Genomic DNA, 21,311 nt, shown 5'->3' on the forward strand with positions numbered 1-21,311 from the left:
GCCAATCCATCTACTTGTTTGTCAGCCAGGGTCACCCTGGGACCTTGGGTCAGTCTTGTTGTCTGTCCTTGGACTATAGGTCATGTAGTCTTTCAGATGCCATGTCCATCTACTAGCCAGCTTGGCCCTGGGGTCCTCAGTCAGCTTGACCAGGTCTGCTCTTTGTCTGTCTTTCTGGCTGTTTCGGGGCTACTGCCTGTTGGTCCGTCTGTCTTTCGGTCTCTCCGTGGCTTGGTCCATCTGCTGGTCTGTTGCTCAGCTCGTGGCTCCCGTGACTGCCAGTTTTCCGGCCGCCCTCCCCTGCCTGCTCCCCCTCTCCCGACTCCAGGGTTCTCTCTGTCTGTCTGCGTCTCTCACATCCTCGGCGCCTCCATCTGTCGATCTCGGCGTTTCCGAGTGTGTGTTCTCGTCCCTCTCCACGCCCCCTCACAGCTCTGGGCCAAAAAACACAGCAGCTTCCAGCGGCTCCCCCGCCCCTGCTCCATCCAGGAACAGCCCTGCAGCACAGCCCAGCTCTCTGGTCTTCAGTGTGGGTCCGGCTTGCAGGCTCCGGAGGGCGACCAGGCAAGGCTGATGGGAAGGAACAGGAAGACTGACCACCTGAGCCCACTGCCGCTCTGGCAGTCTGTATGGGGATAGTGTGCAGGCATTAATAACAATAATAGCTCACACTTATTGAGCACCAACTGTATGACAGGCTGTGCTTTTTATACAGTATCCATTCCTCACAGCAGATCTTTGGAGTGGACACTATTACTATCCTTATTTGATAGTATCCCTATTACTATCCTTATGAAGAAGCTGAGACCCAGAAAGGGATGGTGACTTGTATAAAATCACACAGCAAGTTCGCGCCAGACCTAGGGCTCAGACTTGGCTCTCCATGGGCCCCTACTCCAGGGAAGATGCTTCGGTTGCCTGGAGGGTGTGCAGAGTGCTGTCCGGGAGGACCCATGTTGGACGGGGCTGGACCTAAAAGCTTTGTCTGGGATTAGGTGGGTTTAGAGAAACCTGAGGGGGAAGAAACAATTTTGGTTGGAGAGTCAGGAGACCCAGGCTCAAGGCTGGGTCTTTCTGGGAAAGTCCAGCCCCTCTGTGGGCTTTAGTCTTCCTATAAAATAGGTCCCAGTAACCTGATTCTTGCTTGCCCGAGGGAGTTTTCATTAGGCCCATCTCCCCACCAATCTAGTTCTGACAACATTAAGACCCTACTGCTGTGTCCTGAACCCAGGCATTTCTCTCCATTTCTGTGTTATTTCTCTGGCCCAAGCCACCCAACCCCAAGCAGCGGTAGCCTCTGTCCACCTTGATCTCCTTCCCTCTATCCTTGCCCTCTTAGACCATATACTTCTCACAGCAGCCTGAGGAGTTCTGTAAAATCCTCCATCAGGTCATGTCACTCCCTACTCCCCTTAGAATAAAATCCTTACCATAATCTTTGGGGCCCAGGTGATCCAGCCCCTGCCCACCTCTAGGACCTCATCACCCTCCCCTCCCCATCTCCCCCGTCACCAGCTACACTGGTCTTGCTTCTTCGTGAACACCCCAAGCTCTCTCCAGCCTCAGGGCCTCTGCTTAAAAATGGCTTTAACAACACCTGGCAAATTCTCATTCTTTCCATCTCAGCTCAGTGTCACCTCTTCAGAGAGCCCTTCCCAGATCCTCCCTGCCCCACCTTCCAAAGCACTTCTGCCCCTCTGGCCACTTTCTGATCAAATTACCCTATTTTCTTAATAATATACATCACAACTGGAGATGATCTAATTTACTTGCTTACATATCTCTTGTCTGTCTCTCCATGAGTGTGGGGACCATGCTCCTCTTCTCTGCTATGCCACTAGTGCCTGGCACATTGTTAATGTTCAGTATGTATTTGTTGAATTCTTGAATGGGTGAGTAAGGAGTATGAATGTATTTTATAAGCCCCCAATTGAAGGCTGTCAAGCGCAGAGGGAAAGAGTCAATCTTGAGAGTCAGGGAGCCCTGGGTTCAGATTGTGATGCCGTCATTTCTTGTCTGTGTAGTTTTGGGCAAGTTGTGTCCCTCTCTGAACCCCTCCACTCAATGCTCACCTTTTCTGGGTAGCTATGAAATCAGAAAGTGCTGAGACTTCCCTGGTGGCACAGGGGACATGGGTTCGATCCCTGGTCTGGGAAGATTCCATATGCCTTGGCGAAATTAAGCCCATGTGCCACAGCTCCTGAAGCCTGCGTGCCTAGAGCCTGTGCTCTGCAACAAGAGAAGTCACCACAATGAGAAGCCTGCACATCACAACCAAGGAGTAGCCCTTGCTTGCTGCAACTAGAGAAAGCCTGCACAAAGCAATGAAGACTCAGGGCAACCAGAAATAAAATAAATAAAAAACATTAAAAAAAAAGAAAGAAAATGGAGATTTGTATAAAATGCCCAGCCCAGTGCAGAGCACTCAACCAATAAGAAGTCTTAAGAAGCTGACACTCAGAGGCTCCAGCAAGAAGAGGAGGTCTTGTAGTTTCTGGTGGGGCTGAAACCTATTCCTTGCTGACTTTCCCTGGTGCTGACTGAATCTGTCCTCAGAACAGAGGGCCAGGGAATTTCCTTCAGGACAAGGTATTCTCCGGGGCGTTTGCCCTCCTCCAGAAAATAACAACCACTCACCGAAGACCTTCTGTAGGTACTTTGCTAACATCCTCAGTGTAGCTTATGACATTTTGTGGGCATGATCCCCATTTTCCAGATGAGGAAACTGAGTCTCAGAAAAGAGGAGGTTCACTGACATTTATTCACCCAGCACTTTTGAGTACCTACTGTATGCTAGGAGCTGTACTGAGCACTCTCAGGAGCGAGACAGACCTGATCCATTGGGTGCTGTCTAGTGGGGGACCTGGACGTTAATGAAATTGTCATGTAAACCTGAAACAACAGACATTCTGTGGCTTCTACACATGCTCCAGCCAGCTTCTGTGCTCCAGCGCTGAGGAAGGCAGTGCTATTAGAGAAGGGCCCAGCTGGGGAAGAGTGAGGCAGTCATGGAAGGCTTTCTGAAGGAGGTTCTACTGAGCCATGATCTGAAGCAGGCACAGGAGTTAACCAGGTAAAGGGAAGAAAGGGGGTTTCTGGCAGAACAACATGGGCAGAGGTCCTGAGTTGGGAGGGAGAAATAAATAGTCAGAACGGCTATAGCTCCCGAAAAGGAGAAGAGGAAGCAAGGGATGAGGGGTCCATGGTGAAGCATTTAGTCTTTATCTGAAGCCAAAGAGAGGTTTTAAACAAGAGGATGAAGAACACGTGAGAAAGCACGTCTGCATTTTAGAGGGAGCACCTTGGCTGTAGGGAACAGATTGGAGGGAGGCAAGGGTGGAGGATGGGAGGCCAGGTACCAGGTAAGAGGTGAGGATGGCCCAGACAAAAGGGATGAACCTCAGAGATGTTTAGCAGGCACTTAGAGAAGTGATTTGCCCAGGGTCAATAGCCAGAAGCATCAGAATTGCACCTCAGGTTAGGGATGGACAACTCCCCCATTTCACTGCAGGACACGGATCAAGCTGAGGACCTAGATGTGATCTGTATGTCCCCTGGGAAACATTGGGCCTCCAATTATATAGCTACCTCACCTGCACTGTGGCCAAGTACGCTCTTGGGGGCAATGGCCTTGCGGCTCCCTCCCCATCTGTCCACCCGTCAATGCTGTGTGCTCCTGCAAGGATGCAAAATGGGACCTTCCTGGAGTTGGCAGCCAAATGAGTCATAAATGTCAGTAAAGGATGCGATCTTACACGTTTGGCTCCCATTTCGTATGGTGCTGGGAGCTAGGCTGTCTCCTTCCTCCTTAGCAGCCCCCTACAGAGACACAGCACTTTTTTTTTCTGGGATAAGGCCAAACATCTCCCTAATTTTAGGCTCCGGCTGAAAAGCTGAGACCCTCTCTCAACCCACCCACTGAAGTCAGCTCCCAAGCAGTGCTTCTCTCTTTGCCTTGCAGAGAAGCAGGTGGCTCTTCTCCAGCAAAGTGTTTGGGACCAGGTTCCTGCCTCATGTCCTTCACTGTTTGAGCACAGCCAGATCTTCCTTCTTGAGGCCTCACTTTCCCCATCTGTGAAATGGGTGCTAACCCAAGGCTCTTTGTTCCCCCTTTTCCTGAAATCCTTGTGCAACATTGGGATGATGTGAGCCTGTGAGGGAGAGGAAGTTAGATCCTGGTCTCCAGGTGACATTTGAAGGTGCTTGAAGATCAAGGCAGGGAAAAAAGCACCATTTTGTTTGTCTGTTCTGAGGGATCCTAGATGGTAGAGGGGCCGAGCTGATATTATTAGGGACTCTGGGGAATGATAGAGCGGTGTCCTATCTAAAGAGGCTGCTGTCCCTCAGCTCCAACTGATTGCTGCCGTGGGAAGGGAGAATGTGAGGCCAGTATGGCTGGAATTTCAGTTTTTCAAGAGGAGCTGGGAATTAGGATACTTATGCAAAAAAAAAAAAAAAAACACACAAAAAAAACGAAACAAAACTCAATTTGGAAATGTTGGCAACTAATTTTAAAGCTACCATATGAATTTTAAAGAAATTATTATCTCTTTTTTAGGTATGGTGACAGTATTACATACTTTAGTTAAATTTTAAAAGTCTATTTTTTAGATGTACTGAAATACTTATGGATGCAATGATCACACACACACATGAAATTTCCATCACTGCAGAAAGTTCTTTTAGATGGTGCTGGCCAGGAGTTGATCATTCTTGGTACAGGCTGTTGGTACATGGAGGAATCATTATCCTGTTCCCTCTGCTTTTATATACTTAAATTATCTCCATAATAAAGTTTCATTAAACAGGAAGGGAAAAAATACCATGTGGGCCAAATGAACACAGTCCTAGGCTGGACTTGCTGTTGGGCCACTGATTTGCAACCTGTGGTCTGGCAGATAAGTGTCACAAAGCCCTCAAATCAGATCCACAGACTCAGAACTGTGAGGGGCTATAGAGATGACTGGTTTATCCTCCAAACTGAAGACAGGAGGCCTGCTCAGCTCCCCTGCCAAAGTCAGCCACTTTTGTTTGCATTCATGTCTGGTGACATGGAGTTCACACCCTTGGGGCAACCTGCTTTCTTAGGGGCAGCTTGATTGTCAAGGTGATCTTCCTTCTTATCAAAGAGCTTCTGCCTCCCTTTAACCTATTGTCACCTATCCTCACACTGTCTCTGAGTCACAGATAAGTCTCCTTCCTTGAAAGAGAGGTCCGGGAGTGAGAGGTAGTGAGCGTCAGGTCCCTTGATGCCCTTCTCCCAACCCCTGTCTTGTTACTAAGAGTGTAGGATGGGCTGCTACTTGGGCCAATAATAATTGGTGGTAAATATTTTCTGAGAATATAGTATGTGAAAGTGAAGTCGCTCAGTCATGTCCGACTCTTTGCAACCCCGTGGACTGTAGCCCATCAGGCTCCTCCATCCATGGGATTCTCCAGGCAAGAATACTGGAGTGGGTTGCCATTTCCTTCTCCAGGGGATCTTCCCGACCCAGGGATGGAACCCAGGTCTCCCGCATTGCAGGCAGACGCTTTAACCTCTGAGCCACCAGGGAAGCCCACAGTATGTGAAGGCCCATGCATTTATATTATTTCAAGACATCTTTTTTTAAAATAAGTGAATGTGGTCATTTAAGGTAATGATGGTTCCTTTAAAAAAAAAAAAAAAACTTTATTTATTTATTTATTTGGATGCACAGCATATGGGATCTTAGTTCCCTGACCAGGCATCAAACCTGTGTCCTCTGCTTTGGAAGTGTGGAGTCTTAACCACTGGACCACCAGGGAAGTCCCTCAAAACATCTTCACAAGAACCTTAAGGGGTGGGTTTTATCATCCCATTTCACAATGCAACTAGAACTCCAGCTGGTGGGGAAACTTGCCCAAGGTCACCTAGTGAGGAAGCCATGGTGCCGTGGGCTGTACCACTGCTCCAATCTCTTAGCTACTTTGCTTTCTTGTCTGAGTCCTGGGAAAACTCATCCAGGATTCCCAAGGCCCCAGCTGAACTTTACAGATGGGGTAGCTGAATCCCAGGCAGTGAAATGTCTTGCTCAAGATTCTGATTTTAGAAACAGACTCACAGAGTTAGAGAATGAACTTTTGGTTACCAGGGGGTAAAGATGAGGGGAGGGATAGATTGGGAGTGTGAAATTAACAGGTACATACTGCTATATTTAAACTAGATCATCAACAAGGACCTACTGTATAAGTCAGGGGCCCCTCCTCAATATTCTGTAATACCTTAAATGGGAAAAGAACTTGAAAAAGAATAGATACATATATGTGTATAACTGAATCACATTGCTATACTCCTGAAACTAACACAACATTGTTAATTAGCTATATTCCAATGTAAAATAAATTTTTTAAAAAGTCACATTACTGATAGTAACTTTTAGTCAGAGAGGAAGAACCCAGAATATTAAGTGGGGGAAAAGTTCTGATTTTCAAGATTCTATTCAGTTCATGTGAAAATTTATTGAGCACTTACTGCATACAAGGAACTTTACTTCCCCTGTCTCTTAAGTCAGCCGCTCCTGCATCCTCCTGGGAACTCAGCCCCAGGGTGGCTCCTACTATATCTTGTACTAATACCTATGTATTGCCCTGAGCCTGCACTTCTTCACTGATAGTTTGGAGGCTGCAGCTGCAGATGAAGGCCTAAGCAGACCTCAGTGTCATGTCTATACAGAGAAGTGCTCCCACATTGCCTTAGCGCTCCCCACTTCAGCCACAGATACAAACCCTGCTTCAACAGACTTCATGTTCTGAGAATCTCCAATGCAGGCTCGGTTGTTTCAGTCGGGTCTGACTCTTTGTGGCCCCATGGACCATAGCTCCTGCCAGTCTCCTCTGTCCATGGGATTTTCCCAGTAAGAATACTGGAGTGGGATGCCATGCCCTTTCCCAGGGGATCTTCCTGACCCAGGGATTGAACTCGCTTCTCTTGCATTGCAGGAGGATTCTGTACCACTGAGCCACCAGGGAAGCCCCAAGAATCTCCTATGGACCTCATCAAAGCTGGCAGGGTACAAGGCCACCAATAGTAACAGAGGGTCTGCTTGGGGTCACTCACCATGGGGGACAGAGAGAAGAATGAACAAGGCTTCAACTCCCCAGGGGCTTGTAATCTGGTAAGAAAACCAACCAGGTGGGCAAGGATCACAATAGAATCTGATCAGGACAGTGGGGCTAAGAGGAATGAGTAATCGTGCCTGGGGGGAAAGTCTAAGAGGAAGAACCCAGAATGTGCTAACATTAGGTATTTTATATTAAAATAAAATTAAAAAAATACTTTTCTGACTTTTTCTCTTTCCAAAGCAATAAATGATTATTTGTTTTCTACGAATACACTTAACTAGTCGGAGGCAGTATATTTTGGTAGTTACGCATGTGGGCTTGGGAGCCCTACTGCGTGGCTTCCCATGCACTGGCTTTGCTACTTATGTATTGAGAGGCTGTTACCTCTCTTAACAATAAGCCAATAGCTCTAGCTAACACTAATCGAGAACGTATGATGTTTTTAGTACTGTGCAAAGCAAATTCCATATATTAATTCAATAGCCCTCACGAGGGCCATTTGTAGAGGCATGTTATTAATCCACTTCACAGATAAGGAAATAGGCCCAGAGAGGTTAAGTGACTTGCTCAAGGTCACACAGCTCATAAGTGGCAGAGTCAGAGTTTGGGCTCAACAGTCCTTATTCTACATTATCACACTCCCAACCTGACAGGATTGAAGAGGAATGGTCTAATCTAAGTCTCTAAAATTATAGTTATAATTTTTAATAACATCTGATTTTTTACAAACAGATTTTTTTTTACAAACATGTTTTTAAAATGTGTATGGGTAAAATGTATACATGTATTTCTTGGTTAATTAAAAACCAGAGTAAAATCTTCAAGTGATATAAGAAATACCTAGTTAATAAGGGAAAAGTCTCTCCTAACCCCACCTTTCAGCCCTCAGAGATCATGAGCAAGGACAGTCTTCTTTGGACCTCTCATGTGCTGCCTGAAGTTTCAACAAGTGCATATAGTTCCATATAGACAAAATAAGCAAGCAATTGCCATTTTAGATGAAAGAATCAACAACAGTCTGTCTGATTGAGGGGGTGGGAATTGGGGTCTGAGGTGTAGAAAGTGGCACATGTTGGGTTTGTTCAGGGAAAGCTACTCCAAAGAGGTGGGTTTTTTTTTTTCCGGTTGCACCTTGCAGAATGCAGAATCTTCATTCCCCAAATAGGGATGGAAACTGTGCCCTCTTCAGGAGAAGTGTAGGGCCCTAACCACTGGACTGCCAGGGAATTTCCCAGAGGTAGCATTTGAGCTTAGCCTTGAAGGGAGTGCAGACTTTAACTGGTGGAAGATACAGGGCGAGGGAGGTGTTGCTGAAGGAAGGAGAGCAGGCAGCTGCTCAAGGCACGAAGGAAAAGAGCCTGTGGCTTATTGGGGGGGCGGGGGGGCATCAGGGATGGGCAGAGTGCTGAGGAGATGAAAGGGCAGGAGGTAAGGGGCTTGACACCAGGCTACTAAGACTCGCTCCACGGACAGAGGGGAGCCAGGGCTGGTCCTCTGCTACAGAATGGCAGGGTCAGCTCTGAGCTTTAGAACTATCATTCTGGCTGCAGGTGGAAGCAGGATGGGGAGGGGTAGGTTGGGGAGAGGAGGGACTGGAGGCTGATAGGATTTCCCAAGGGAAGAATTCCGAGGCCCTTACAAAGGCTGAGTGGTGAATGGAGAGGCCAGAGTAATCCCAACCCAGCTTCCTTCCTCTCCCTAGGGACCTTCGCCCCAGCTGCCGGGGTTCAAAGCCATTTCCTGGCAGCCCTCCCTCCTCCCCCAGGGCTTCTCCTGTGTGGTCTTTATAGATCAAACAGGGGACACTGGGCCCAACTGCCGCCACTGTGTCTCTTAGGGGCTGCTCTAATGGCCTGTTGCTGCCAGCTGGGCAGAGAGGGGAGGACGGTGGGGTGGAGAGCATCCTGGAGAGGGGTCTCCCAGGAGGTGGGTGGTTAGGCTGGACTGCAACAACCCTGCAAGGTCAGAGCAGGGAGGGACCTTGAGGATAGTCACAGAGTTCAAGGGGTTGTAAAACATGTTTCAGTTGTAGGGCTATCAAAACAAAATCTTAGAAATGCAGTCATCATATCAAGAAAAGAGAAACTTGAGATGCTCAGGCTGAAATGATGGTAAGAGGTGAAACACAGTTTGAAAACCACTGTGGAATCCAACTCCTGACTGGTTTTATAAGTAATAATACAAATAGTAATGGTTACTGAGAATTGAGCACTTCCTGTGTTCCAGGTCCTATGCTACACATACATTCTTTAATTCGCTACTCCTCCAGATCACACGTGATAGATATTGGTAGGAAGAATGTCCAGTTTGCAGATGAGAAATTTAAGGCACAGACAAGTTATACCATTTGCCCCAAATCACAGAAAGTTGCAGACACAGGTAATAAGGCTGATTCCAGAGTATGAGTTCTTAACTGTTAACTGGCCCCAGTGGGGTAACTGACCAAAGAAGAAAAGCTGTCCTGTCTGCTATGCTTGAAACAGGTCCCTCCCTGCTTTGCTATCGCCCTGGTCCAGCTCCCATCTTCTCTCACCCTTAAGCAGCCTCTTTGTGGGTCTCTGGACTTACCTTGGCCTCCCTCCAGTCCATTTTGCATCCAGCCGCCAGAGTGATTGTTGTAAAACCTAAGTCCAGATCCTGTTCCTCCTCTGCTCAAATCCTCTTGGGCTCCCCACTTTGTGCAGAGTGAAAACCCCAAACCTCCCCTTGGCCCTGCGTTGTCCAACCCCAGCCAACCTGTCCACAATCATTTCTTACACTCTCCCCTCAGCTCTCTCCTCTGCCCCAGAGACTTCTTGCTATGCTCCTTTCCTATGCCTGGAACACCCACCCCAAGATGTCCACACAGCTCCCCCTCACTCTGTTCAGCCCTCTGCCCACATGCCCACCCCTCACAGAGGCTGCCCTGACCACCTTATCTTGAAGGACTACACTCTTACCCATTTCACTTTTTCCCTAGGGCTTACCACTATCTTGACCCATGATATTTTATACTCTGTTATATTTTTATTAAATATTATGTTTATATTAGGTAATTGACTGGAAAAGGTCAGTTTTCATTCCAATCCCAAAGAAAGGCAATGCCAAAAAATGCTCAAACTACTGCACAATTGCACTCATATCACACGCTAGTAAAGTAATGCTCAAAATTCTCAAAGCCAGGCTTCAGCAATACGTGAACTGTGAACTTCCAGATGTTCAAGCTGGTTTTAGAAAAGGCAGAGGAACCAGAGATCAAATTGCCAACATCCTCTAGATCATCAAAAAAGCAAGAGAGTTCCAGAAAAATATCTATTTCTGCTTTATTGACTATGCCAAAGCCTTTGACTGTGTGGATCACAATAAACTGTGGAAAATTCTGAAAGAGATGGGAATACCAGACCACCTGACCTGCCTCTTGAGAGATCTATATGCAGGTCAGGAAGCAACAGAACTAGACATGGAACAACAGACTGGTTCCAAATAGGAAAAAGAGTACATCAAGGCTTTATATTGTCACCCTGCTTATTTAACTTATATGCAGAGTACATCATGAGAAACGCTGGACTGGAAGAAACACAAGCTGGAATCAAGATTGCCAGGAGAAATATCAATAACCTCAGATATGCATATGACACCATCCTTATGGCAGAAAGTGAAGAAGAATTAAATAGCCTCTTGATGAAAGTGAAAGAGGAGAGTGAAAAAGTTGGCTTAAAGCTCAACATTCAAAAAATGAAGATCATGGCATCTGGTCCCATCACTTCCCGGCAAATAGATGGGGAAACAGTGTCAGACTTTATTTTTCTGGGCTCCAAGATCACTGCAGATGGTGATTGCAGCCATGAAATTAAAAGACGCTTACTCCTTGGAAGAAAAGTTATGACCAACTTAGATAGCATATTGAAAAGCAGAGACATTACTTTGCCAACAAAGGTCCGTCTAGTCAAGGTTATGGTTTTTCCAGTAGTCATGTATGGACGTGAGAGTTGGACTGTGAAGAAAGCTGAGCACCAAAAAATTGATGCTTTTGAACTGTGGTGTTGGAGAAGACTCAAGAGTCTCTTGGACTGCAAGGAGATCCAACCAGTCCATTCTCAAGGAGATCAACCCTGGGATTTCTTTGGAAGGAATGATGCTAAAGCTGAAACTCCAGTACTTTGGCCACCTCATGTGAAGAGTTGACTCACTGGAAAAGACTCTGATGCTGGGAGGGATTGGGGGCAGGAGGAGAAGGGGATGACAGAGAATGAGATGGCTGGATGGCATCACTGACTCAATGGACGTGAGTCTGAGTGAACTCCGGGAGATGGTGATGGACAGGGAGGCCTGGTGTGCTGCGATTTATGGGGCCGCAAAGAGTCGGACACGACTGAGTGACTGAACTGAACTGAACTGACTAGGTAATTTATATTATATTATGTTTGTTTATTGGTTTCTCCTACTAGGGTTTTGAGCTCCAAGAAGGCCAAGACTTTGTCTTGTTCACCACTCTATTTCAAGCACTTAGAGCAGTGCCTGGTAGATAGCTGGTACTCCATGTATTTGTGGAATGAATGATTAACAGGTTAAATGCACAGCTGCCATTTCCCTATGGCTTCAGGGGCCTTCTAGGCTCTCTTACCTTCCTGCCCACTCCCAGACCACTTACTCAGTGAACAAACCTCTTTCCACAGGGAATAAAGCTCAGGCTGATGGCATGAACCACTGCCAGCGGTTCTGAATACTTAATGATGGGCCGGTTCTTTGCTAAACCCTTGGTGTATTATCTTGTGAGACCTCAAAACAACCCAAGAGGTGACACAATTATGGTCTCGTTTATAAAGGATGAAACTCAGGCACAGAGAGATTGTGTCTTGTCAGGATCACATATATAATGTGGTACAGTCATGATTTGAATTGAGCACATTTGAATCCAGAGTTCATGCTCTTAACCATTATGTGAAGAATAGAGTTTCCCAGAGGGGAAACCCAGAGCATGATTTTCACACCAGGGAGGTCACTAATTCATTTCCAAACTTTTCTTGAGTGCAGAGCTTGTGAGGAGGCAGAGGGAGAAATACTGGGGCCTAAACATAGAGGAGGTGTTAGAGGGAGGGCCTTCAATGTCCAGTTTGCCTCCTTCTTTCTTCTCCCTCCTGTTTGGGGTCCCCAGATCCTGACAGCCTGGGAGGAATCCCATGCCAGATCATCTCCCACTAATTGGCTTAACAAACCATGCTTATCTGGACAAAGCTGGGGCCCAGTGAGTTTAAGATTAGGGAAAGCAGGATTCATGGCTTACTGCTCTGCTGCCCACGGGGTCAGAGTGGACAGGGTTAGGACTTTAATTGGCTTAACAGTGCTGAGTGGCTTAACAGCTCAGAGGGTTGTATGGGGTGGGGAGGAATGCTGGGCAGAAAGGGATGAATACACAGGTTGGTGTCCAACCCACAGCCATCTTCGTGTCCAACCAGAGGATCTGTGTGTTCTCTCAGGGATCAATCTGTTTATGTGCTGGGCCATTGCTCTGGAATCTTCTAATGCAGCCAGTGTGATGGTACCGGGGATAGAGCTTGGGCTTGGGAACTGGACAAAGGTAGGTGGACATCTCACCTCTCCCCTACTACCTCGATGGGTAACCTTGGGCAAGTTACTTGACTTCTCCAAGTCTCACTTTCTTGTCTTATAAATGGGTAAATCAACTGCCACCAGAGGGAAGGTTTCAGGGCAAAAAAAGGATCACATTCCTTGAGCACCTCACATGGGGCCTGCTGAGGCATGGAAGGTAAACTGTGTCTGTGAATTCCTTCCTTTCCTCTCCCACCTCAGAGCCCATTTTGCATTTAAAATAATAATACCCATTGTTTGAGAACAGAAAAACAAAGGACTTCAATCAACTGTGAGGAGCTGGCCAGAAGTTACAAGGAGGATGGGGCCCACATTTATTTCATGTAGTTGATATTATTTTTTAAAACCTTAATTAGTAGTTAAATACTGGCAGAATTCAGCTCCCCACCCACCCCCAAAAAAACCCAATTTCTGATTTCTCAAGAGAAATCAAGACAACACCTGGTCCATGATTTCACATGGGACCATCAGCTGGAGCTGGGCAGTAGCTTCATCTTCTCTAGGCTTGCCTCATACTGTCCCCTTGACTGAAACCCATGTACTGACACAGGTCTATGTTATCTAGCTCCTTAAAGTATTCAGATTTTGATTGAGCATTGTGTCATACAAGCATGAGGAGTTGAAAATTTTTCTTTAGGTTTCAAAGTAATTTATTTGGATTAATTTATTCAAAATTTCAGGAAGTAAATGACTGACCAATCCCCCAGCTTTGATTCTGCAGGTCACACACACGCATCTCCTTCCTCATTACCCCAGGTTCCACCCGTGAGAACATCTGTACCAAGTCCCACTGAACAGTGAAGCTGTTGTGGGAACCTTTCACATGGTAAGCAAACACATGGTGCCCACATTGCTTAGTTTCTAGGAATACCAACCCTGGTGGCTTCTCGTCTGATTTACCTCCATTTAGCCATATCCTCAGTCATTTTAGAATCCAAAGCTTTGGGGACAGGGGCCCAGAGGTTTCAGCCCTGATAACTAGACCCAGAGTCAGAATTCCAGAAAAGGGAAGGCTCTTAAGGTCATCAAATCTATTATTCTCATTTTACATACTGGGAACCTGAGGCCCAGAGGTGGGAAGAGCCCTCGTCCAAGGTCACCTAGCAAGCTAGTTACAAACCCGCATAGTCTCCTGATCCCCACACTACCCCAATCCAGCACTTTACTGACAATATGCACTGTCTCCCCATCCTTATCCATATAGTTCAACTCCCTCCCCCTCCTTTCCCATTCTTATCTCAGTCTAGCAGAAGCCCTGACTTTCTATCATCCTGGAATCTTGGGATCTCAGACTCATAATTCTTTGAGCTTGGGGGACACTTTAGTGGCAGAATTGCAAGGCAAATAAATTGAACTTGGGTTTTGAAGGCAGAGAGTCTTGAGTCCCAACGCTTCTACTCTCTAGTTGTGTGACCTTGGGCAAGGATGTCCCCTTTCTGAGCCTCCATTCCCTCATCTGTTAAGTAGGAATGATAATACAACCATGTTACAGGATTCCTAGGAGGGATACAGGAGATGAAGCAGGTAAAAAGGCAACCAATAAGCTGGTGCAAAGTGAGTGCTTAATAAAACAATTGTTACAGAACTGTAAATTAGGGGGTCTCATGTCCAGATGTGATCAAAGAGAATGGAACTGGACAAACTGAAGCACAAATATCCTGTCTAAATTGTTCCAGGCCTGGAACTGCTAGATGCTTTTTTTTTCCAAGGGAGAGTGAGGACTCTAAATTTTTGAAATACTATACAAGCTAGACGAAACACTACTGTAGCCCAGGTTCAGTCCAAGAGCTATTAGCTTGTCATCCCTGCAAAATCACCTCATCCCAACCCCCTCACTCTACAAATAGGGTTGAGTAGAAATTGCTAGCCCTTTTATCTAAGAAACCATGGAGTTCAATGGACTCTCAGCCATCTGCGGCCACTCTCCTGAGACCCCACCCCCACCCCGTTGTCATTTTTTTCTCTGTTTGAGGGAAATTCAGTTTTATGTTCAAGAAAAAAAGTATTCATTCCTTGTAAGTAGATTCTGAGCATAGGGAGAAGGAGGCTGTGAGGTAGCCGGTGAGTCAAGGGGCAGTTGGCCCACTTTAGGCTGAAGGGAAAGGGGGATGAAGCTTTGGCTACCAAGAATAGGAAGTTACCATTTCAGAATCTAAAAATATCTTTCACCATCTGTCCACTCGGGCACAGAATGATAAATGCAGATTAGTTCCTGGATGTAGACATGAATATTTTTATGTGTCAAGCTAATAATAATAACACCACCTTGTGTGGATAGAGTTCCACCCACCTCTTCCCCCAGGGCAAACTGAATGGAATACACAGAACATCTAGGCAAAGCATAGATGGGGAAACCAAGGCAGAGAGAGATTTGGCAACATAATAAGGGTGACACAGCAAGTGAGCAGCTGGGACAAACCCTGGGAGTCCTGTTTCCAACCCTCAGCCCAGAATTGAATCTACTGAGTTAAGCAGAACATGTTAACAAGTAGCAGAATAAACTTAACAACAGCAATAATCACCCTTTACTCTGCAGTAGCATTGACTTTTTCCATGTTTTCCCCACATCTGTGATAATCATGATAATCTATTGTATTCCTAAAACAATGTTATAGTCTGCAGGGCTTTTACAAAGACCTTTCCTCACCTGACCAACCCAAAGAGGTAACAAAGTGTGACGGTAAGTCAATGAGATGAGAAAAAGAGGGAATCTCCCTCATTTCACAGGTAAGGAAACAGGCTTGGAGGGAGGAGGGGTTTGCCTAAGTTCAAATAGTAGGCAAGTTCATTCTGTCAGCACACAGTAGAGCCCAACTTGCTAGAGAAATACAGACTCAAGGGAAACCCTAGGTTCAGAATTCCCCCTGTCTCCAATTAATTCAGCTCAGCTCAGCAGGCACCCTCAGTCCTGGCAGAGGAAGAAGCCTAGAATTAGGCTGCTGTACAAAGCCTCAGTTTTGTCTTACTGTCCTGAGATGAAAGAACAGCTAGTGGCTATCTAACCTCAGATTTAAGATCCCATATCCCCATGGCCCTGTTTCTTTTGAGGGTAAGGGTAGAGACACTGAAGAAATCTTAGGAAACAGAAAGAGCTAGACACCTTCTCAGCTGGGTCCAGCACACCCTTTCCCCAAAGTCCAAAAAGTTTGGGGAGGATATTCATTTAGTTGCCTCAAATTCTGTTTCTCATGGGAGGTTGGGAATGGACTGCAATTCCTAACTGAGAATCTTTGAGAGCAGGGAAGGACTTCTGAGATCTTTCCTAAGCCCAGGCTCAGACTCAGCACTCAGGTACACTGGAGTAGGACAGGGCTGGATGGAACCCTGGGGCCCTGTTCCAAGCTTCATATTCATCTCCGTTGGCCCTGGGCCCTCCTCATTCACACACCCCTGATGATCTCTTTCTCTTTCTTCTTGCCCCATTCCCTATCTTTAGTAGCCAGATCAGAGAGGATGGAACTGAAGCTGGTCAGAGTTAGAGGGCAGAGGTCAGTGAAGAGCCGGCAGAGAAGGAATCAGAGCTGTAATAGGGTGGGGCGGGGCGGAGGTCAGGACATAAGGGGGCGTGGAGGGTCATACAAGGACTGGGGCGGCGGTCAGCCCCTTACCACCCCCACTCCTCCAACTCGGTTCTCTCCACCTGAGCTTCTCCTACCTCCAGACCTGGCCGAGCTGCAGGAGGTGGACGAGGGTCTGCAGCAGCCAGACGCAGAGGCGGCAGCAACGGCGGCGGTAGGTGCTGGCCGAGGAGGGCGCGGGTCGGGAGCCCAGCTCAGGACTGCCTTCTTTGGTCCGGAAGGCGACGGCGCTGTCCTTGGTGCTGATGACCGGCCCGCCGGCACCGCTGTCCTTGGTGCTGACGGCGGGTCCCGGGGCCCCCGCGGTCTCCGTATAGTCGTAGACGAACCAGCGAAAGCTGAGCAGTTGCACGACAAGCGAGGGCAGGAGCACAAACAGCAACGTGAGGCCGAAGTAGGTGTGCTGACCCTCCAGGTAATAGGAGGCCGCCAGCCACAGGTCCGTGGCGCCGTCGGAGAAGAACACGAGCAGCGCGCACAGCACCCAGCAGCAGTCCCGCAGCTCGTAGCGCGGCCCCGGGCCCCCAGCCCCCGTCACCCCGGGCCCCCCGGCTACCTCTGCCGCCTCCCCGCGCCCTCCTGCACTGCCCCGGGCTCCTCCGGCCGCCTCCTCCGGCCCCGGGCCGGCCGCGGCCACCGCTCCATCCGACTTCGCGGCCATGTTGGCGGAGCAGGAGGCGGGGAGCGACTTCCGGGCGGCGGAGGGGGGTGGGGTGCGGATTGGGGAGGACCCTGTGCAGGCGGCTCCCGCCTCCTCTTCTTCTTCCTCTTCTTCTTCCTCCTCCCTAATACTTCAATTATTCATTCCCCTCGGCGCCGCCCCTGCCTTCCCCCACCCCGCCTGGGCTGTAGCTGGATGGGGGCAGACCTCCGGGGAATGAAGAGGGGGAGGGGTGGGGAGAGCATCCCAGGTCACCCTCTCCTTCCTTCCTCAGGCGTGAGACTCCAGCCACATGCTTTCTGCCTCTCGGCCCCCCTCCCCACTCCACTTCCTTCTTTCCTCTTTTCTTCACCGGTCCTTTCTCCATCCTTTCCTCTTCATCTCCTCTGTTTACCTTTGGTGGTCAGGGTCTGAAGAGGATAGGGGACCAGGGACTTTGAAAACAAGGTGCTTTTTAGGCGGGGACCCTGATAACCCACTAGTAATCACTCCGTGCTCACACACCACTTCCTAGTTTCCAAAGTGTTCACATATTGTTCCATCCCTTTCTTTGATCGTGAGAGGTCTCTTTTCTTATTGTCTTTTTCTTACGGCTTTGAAGCTGAGTAAACTGAAGCTCTGAGAGTTGCTGTCTCTTCCCACTCTCCCCTGTCCCTCCCTCAGGGACTGCCTTCATCTGGCCACAGCCTTAGCTGAATAGAGGCTGGGAAGGGGGCAAAATCAGAGGGAAATGGATGGGAGGAAACGACAGGTGGAGGAGAGAGCAAATGCAAAGGCCTAGAGGCATGAGACTGGAGGGCATGTTTTCAAGGAAGTCTGGATCACAGATCCAAGGAGGTGGAAAGCTAAGAAAGATGGGACTAGAGAGTTCCAAGGGATGCAATCCTAAAAGGCCAGAAGCAATGGGCAACCATTGCAGAATTTGAGCAGGGAAGTAATATGATCAGATCAGTATTTGGAAAAAAACATTTTGCACCCAGAGGAGAGAATTGCTAGAGGGAAGCAGCCTGGGGATGGAGAGACCAGAGACAGAGAGAGAGAGGTAACAGTAATCCAGTAGAGAAGTAGGGTCCCTCATATGTCCTGGGTATCCCTAGCTCACCACCCCATCTCACCCTGCTTTGCTCAGATTGGATGTACCAGGGTATCTATGATACAAAGACTCATATAGCAGTTTCTCTTTGCTCAGGACCATTCCAAACACTGTACATTTACTAACTCTTTAACCTTACAATTTGTGAGGCAGTGTTTGTTTTCCTCCCATTTTACAGATGAAGAAACTGACTCACAGAGAAGGTTGTTTGTGTGTGTGGAATCACACACACAAAGTGCTTACAGTTAGTAAACACCAAGTCAAATTCAAAGCCATCATCCAGTTCCAGAATAAGAACCTTTCTACCTTCCAAGGGGAAGATAAGAATTAGGTGAGAAGGGGAGGAGAGAAGAGGGGAGGAAAGGAGGTTTGAGCATCACCCTGCTTCAGAGTGGCAAGAAAGGGAAGATGAAGGGAAGACAGCTGCCTTGGGCTGGGAAGCCCCAGCCATCTGCAGCCCTTCAGCCCAGCATCTCTTTCATGTCCAGGGACTGTTTTGGTCCCATCGATGTTCAGGAGGTTGGAGTGGCAGCTGTTGCCCAAGGCTGAATGTGGAGGAGGAAGAGTTAGGGATTAAGGGAGTTTTCCAAGCTGGATACAAAGCTGACAATCTCCTCATGGGCCTGTGTAGACTGGTGGGAGTTTTGATAGGTTGGGCTGGAGGGGAGTCAGAATCCCAATGTGATTAAACAAGAGCAGTGTCTCTTCCTTCCTTTCTCCTCTACGACCCTAGGTAGGGAGATTCATGGGGCGCACAGAACCAAGAGCAGAGGGAAGATCTGACCCCAGACCCACCTGTGGCCCTGGGCCAGTTCTACATGTGTCTGATAGGGCCTGACAGAGTCAGGTTCTTGGCCCCACCCAATGAAGACAGCCCCTCTACCTCCCATGCTTCTCCACATCCCAGGATCAGCCTGTTAAAACAGGCAGTAGAAGACACACTTTTGCATCTGAGACTCTAGAGTCAGGAAACCTTGGTTCCAAACCTTCTCACTCCTTCCTGGTTCTGTGACCTTGGGAAAGTCACTCAATTTCTCTTAGCTTCAGAAAAGAAAGTAACATGATAGGCATGGGGGATAACCAATGCCTTCCTCCTAGGGCTGTGGTGAAGATAATGAATGCTAATCATTAGTTGAGGTGTTGCCTCCCTCTGGAAGCCCTCCTGGATCTCCCACCAACCCTGGTCCCTATCCCTCAGAGAAATATCCCTGACCCTCCCTTGTTATGAGCTTCCATGACACTTTAGTCTTTTCCTTCTTAACATCAGTACACTGAAAATTTATCTTTTTATGTCTGCCTGTTTGGAACTGCCTGGGAGTCCCACCAGAGTTGGAATAATTCATCTATTTTCTTCACTAACAAATCACTGTTCCTGGCATTCAACAGATATTCTGTAAAAATCATTGAATGAAAGAATGAATGATCAGCCCTATGAAATAGGTTCTGCTAGTCTCTCTATTTTATAAACAAAGTAACTGATTCAGAAAAGGGCAGTGGCCTGTGTGACTATAAACCCTTCTGTATGTCAGAAGCTGGGTTAAGAAATCTACCAAAATTACCACATGTTATCTTCAGACCATCCATTTTGGAGGGGGTGAGGAAACTGGGAGTCAGGGAGGTCCTGTCATTTACCCAAGACCATTAATTAGGAAGTAGCAGAGTTCAAGAACTCTAGTTCAGGTACCTGGAGTGGCATAGGGAAAGGAACAGGTAGGGAGCCTAGAGTGTGGGTCAGATGGGAGAGACTCACCTGTCGGTGGCACTATAGAGAGGACTCTGCCGTGAATGAGTTTGGACCTGTGTGATCTGAGTGGCCTGGGATCAGAGATCAGGGATTCAACTGAGACCAATAAGGAACTACAGGGGTGGTGTTCCACTGGGGACTGAAGCAGAACAGCTTAGGCAAAGGCTCTGCAATGGGACTGAGCCAGGCTCATTCAAGAGCTACAGTGAGGCTGGGCCTGGCTGATGTGAAGGCAGAAGATAGACAGAGCTGGTCAGAAGTGGGTAGGTCCTTTGACATCTCATCCAGTTCCCTAAGTTCTTTCATTTTACAGGGACACTGTAAACACAGAGAGAAGTACACATAACAAGTGGCAGAAGCAAATTTGAGAACTTTTCCTTTGTGCCCAAGGACATAGACTCTGGGTTTTGTTAGGAATCACTCTTGGGAACAGCTTTTATCACATTTCCTCAATTAGCCAAGAGCTCAGTTCGTGCCAACCACACCCTCTGCTTGGACCAGTTTCTAATACCGTTCCTTAGTTCCTGGGCAAATTATGCATGATATAATTGACACAGCATTGTTTATAACAAGAAAAATTGGGAATGACCCACTTGCCCATCAGTAGGTGACTGACTAAATAAATTGTGGACTTCCTGACAACGGAATGGCATATGGCAGTAAAGGGGCTTTCTAAGCACTCTGTCTCCTAATATAGAGAGGTGTTCATAAAGAAAAGCAATGGACAGAACACGTGAAAAGTGGGACTAACAATTTATATTTGTAATTGTTTGCATATGCATAAGGAAACTTCGGAAGTCTACATAAGGAAATGAGATTACTGGGGAGGGAAACAAGGATGGGAGGGAGACTTTATTATATAACTATTTATAATTTCTTGAATCATGTGAATGTATTTACCTATTAATAAAATGAAATAATAATGGGGACAGCTGCTAGTCAGCTACTGCTGAGTGCTGTCATATGGGAATAGGCGCCCAGTATGGTCACATTTTCCAATTATTCAAGAGAAGCCAGAAATCCAGATTTTATTGTGAAATCTCTTGATTTTTAAACCTTGGCTCCATTTTTTTCTCAAACACTTTTCAGGCCAAATAAATAGGTCAGTGGGTCAGACACGGCCTGAAAGCCACCAGTTTTCAGCCTCAGCTCTAATGGCTTCCGGCTCCCAGAGCTGGGAGTTCTCAGCACCCGAGGTCCCTGCCCCCACGTGGGTAACTAAAGACAGAAACAGGAAAGCGTCTTGTCCTTCCCCTTTTCTGGCACCCTCCAACCTTTGTCCCTTGGGGCTGTGACATTTGGGGCTTTTAACTCAAGATCTGGAAGGCAGAGAGGGGTTATGAACGCTCAGATAAATCCCTCCCCTGGGGCCCTGCAGGCCTCGAGGCCCAGCTGCCTCCTGCTGCCCACCCATCTGTCCCTGGGAGGTGGGGATAAGAGTGGGACTGGCAGTGATGGGGGCAGGCAGGAGTCTCTGCTCTGAGCCTCAGATCACCGGGCTCTGTCTAGACTCAGCATCCAAGAAGTTGCAAGAAAAGAAAACCAGGGGCTTCCCTGCACCTA

At 47.6% G+C, this 21,311-nt stretch overlaps 1 protein-coding gene across 1 annotated transcript in view; it reads right to left on the reverse strand.

Annotated features, from left to right (window-relative positions):
* The window catches only part of XKR7 (XK related 7), a 31,307-nt gene extending 14,396 nt beyond the window's left edge, over positions 1–16,911 (reverse strand). The window contains exon 1 of the mRNA XM_040247579.1: positions 16,328–16,911. Coding sequence (XP_040103513.1) covers positions 16,328–16,911 — 584 coding nt within the window. The remainder of the gene's footprint in view (positions 1–16,327) is intronic.
* Positions 16,912–21,311: the final 4,400 nt, after the last annotated feature.

Source organism: Oryx dammah, unplaced genomic scaffold, assembly GCF_014754425.2.
Source record: "Oryx dammah isolate SB20612 unplaced genomic scaffold, SCBI_Odam_1.1 HiC_scaffold_10, whole genome shotgun sequence".
Lineage (NCBI taxonomy): Eukaryota > Metazoa > Chordata > Mammalia > Artiodactyla > Bovidae > Oryx > Oryx dammah.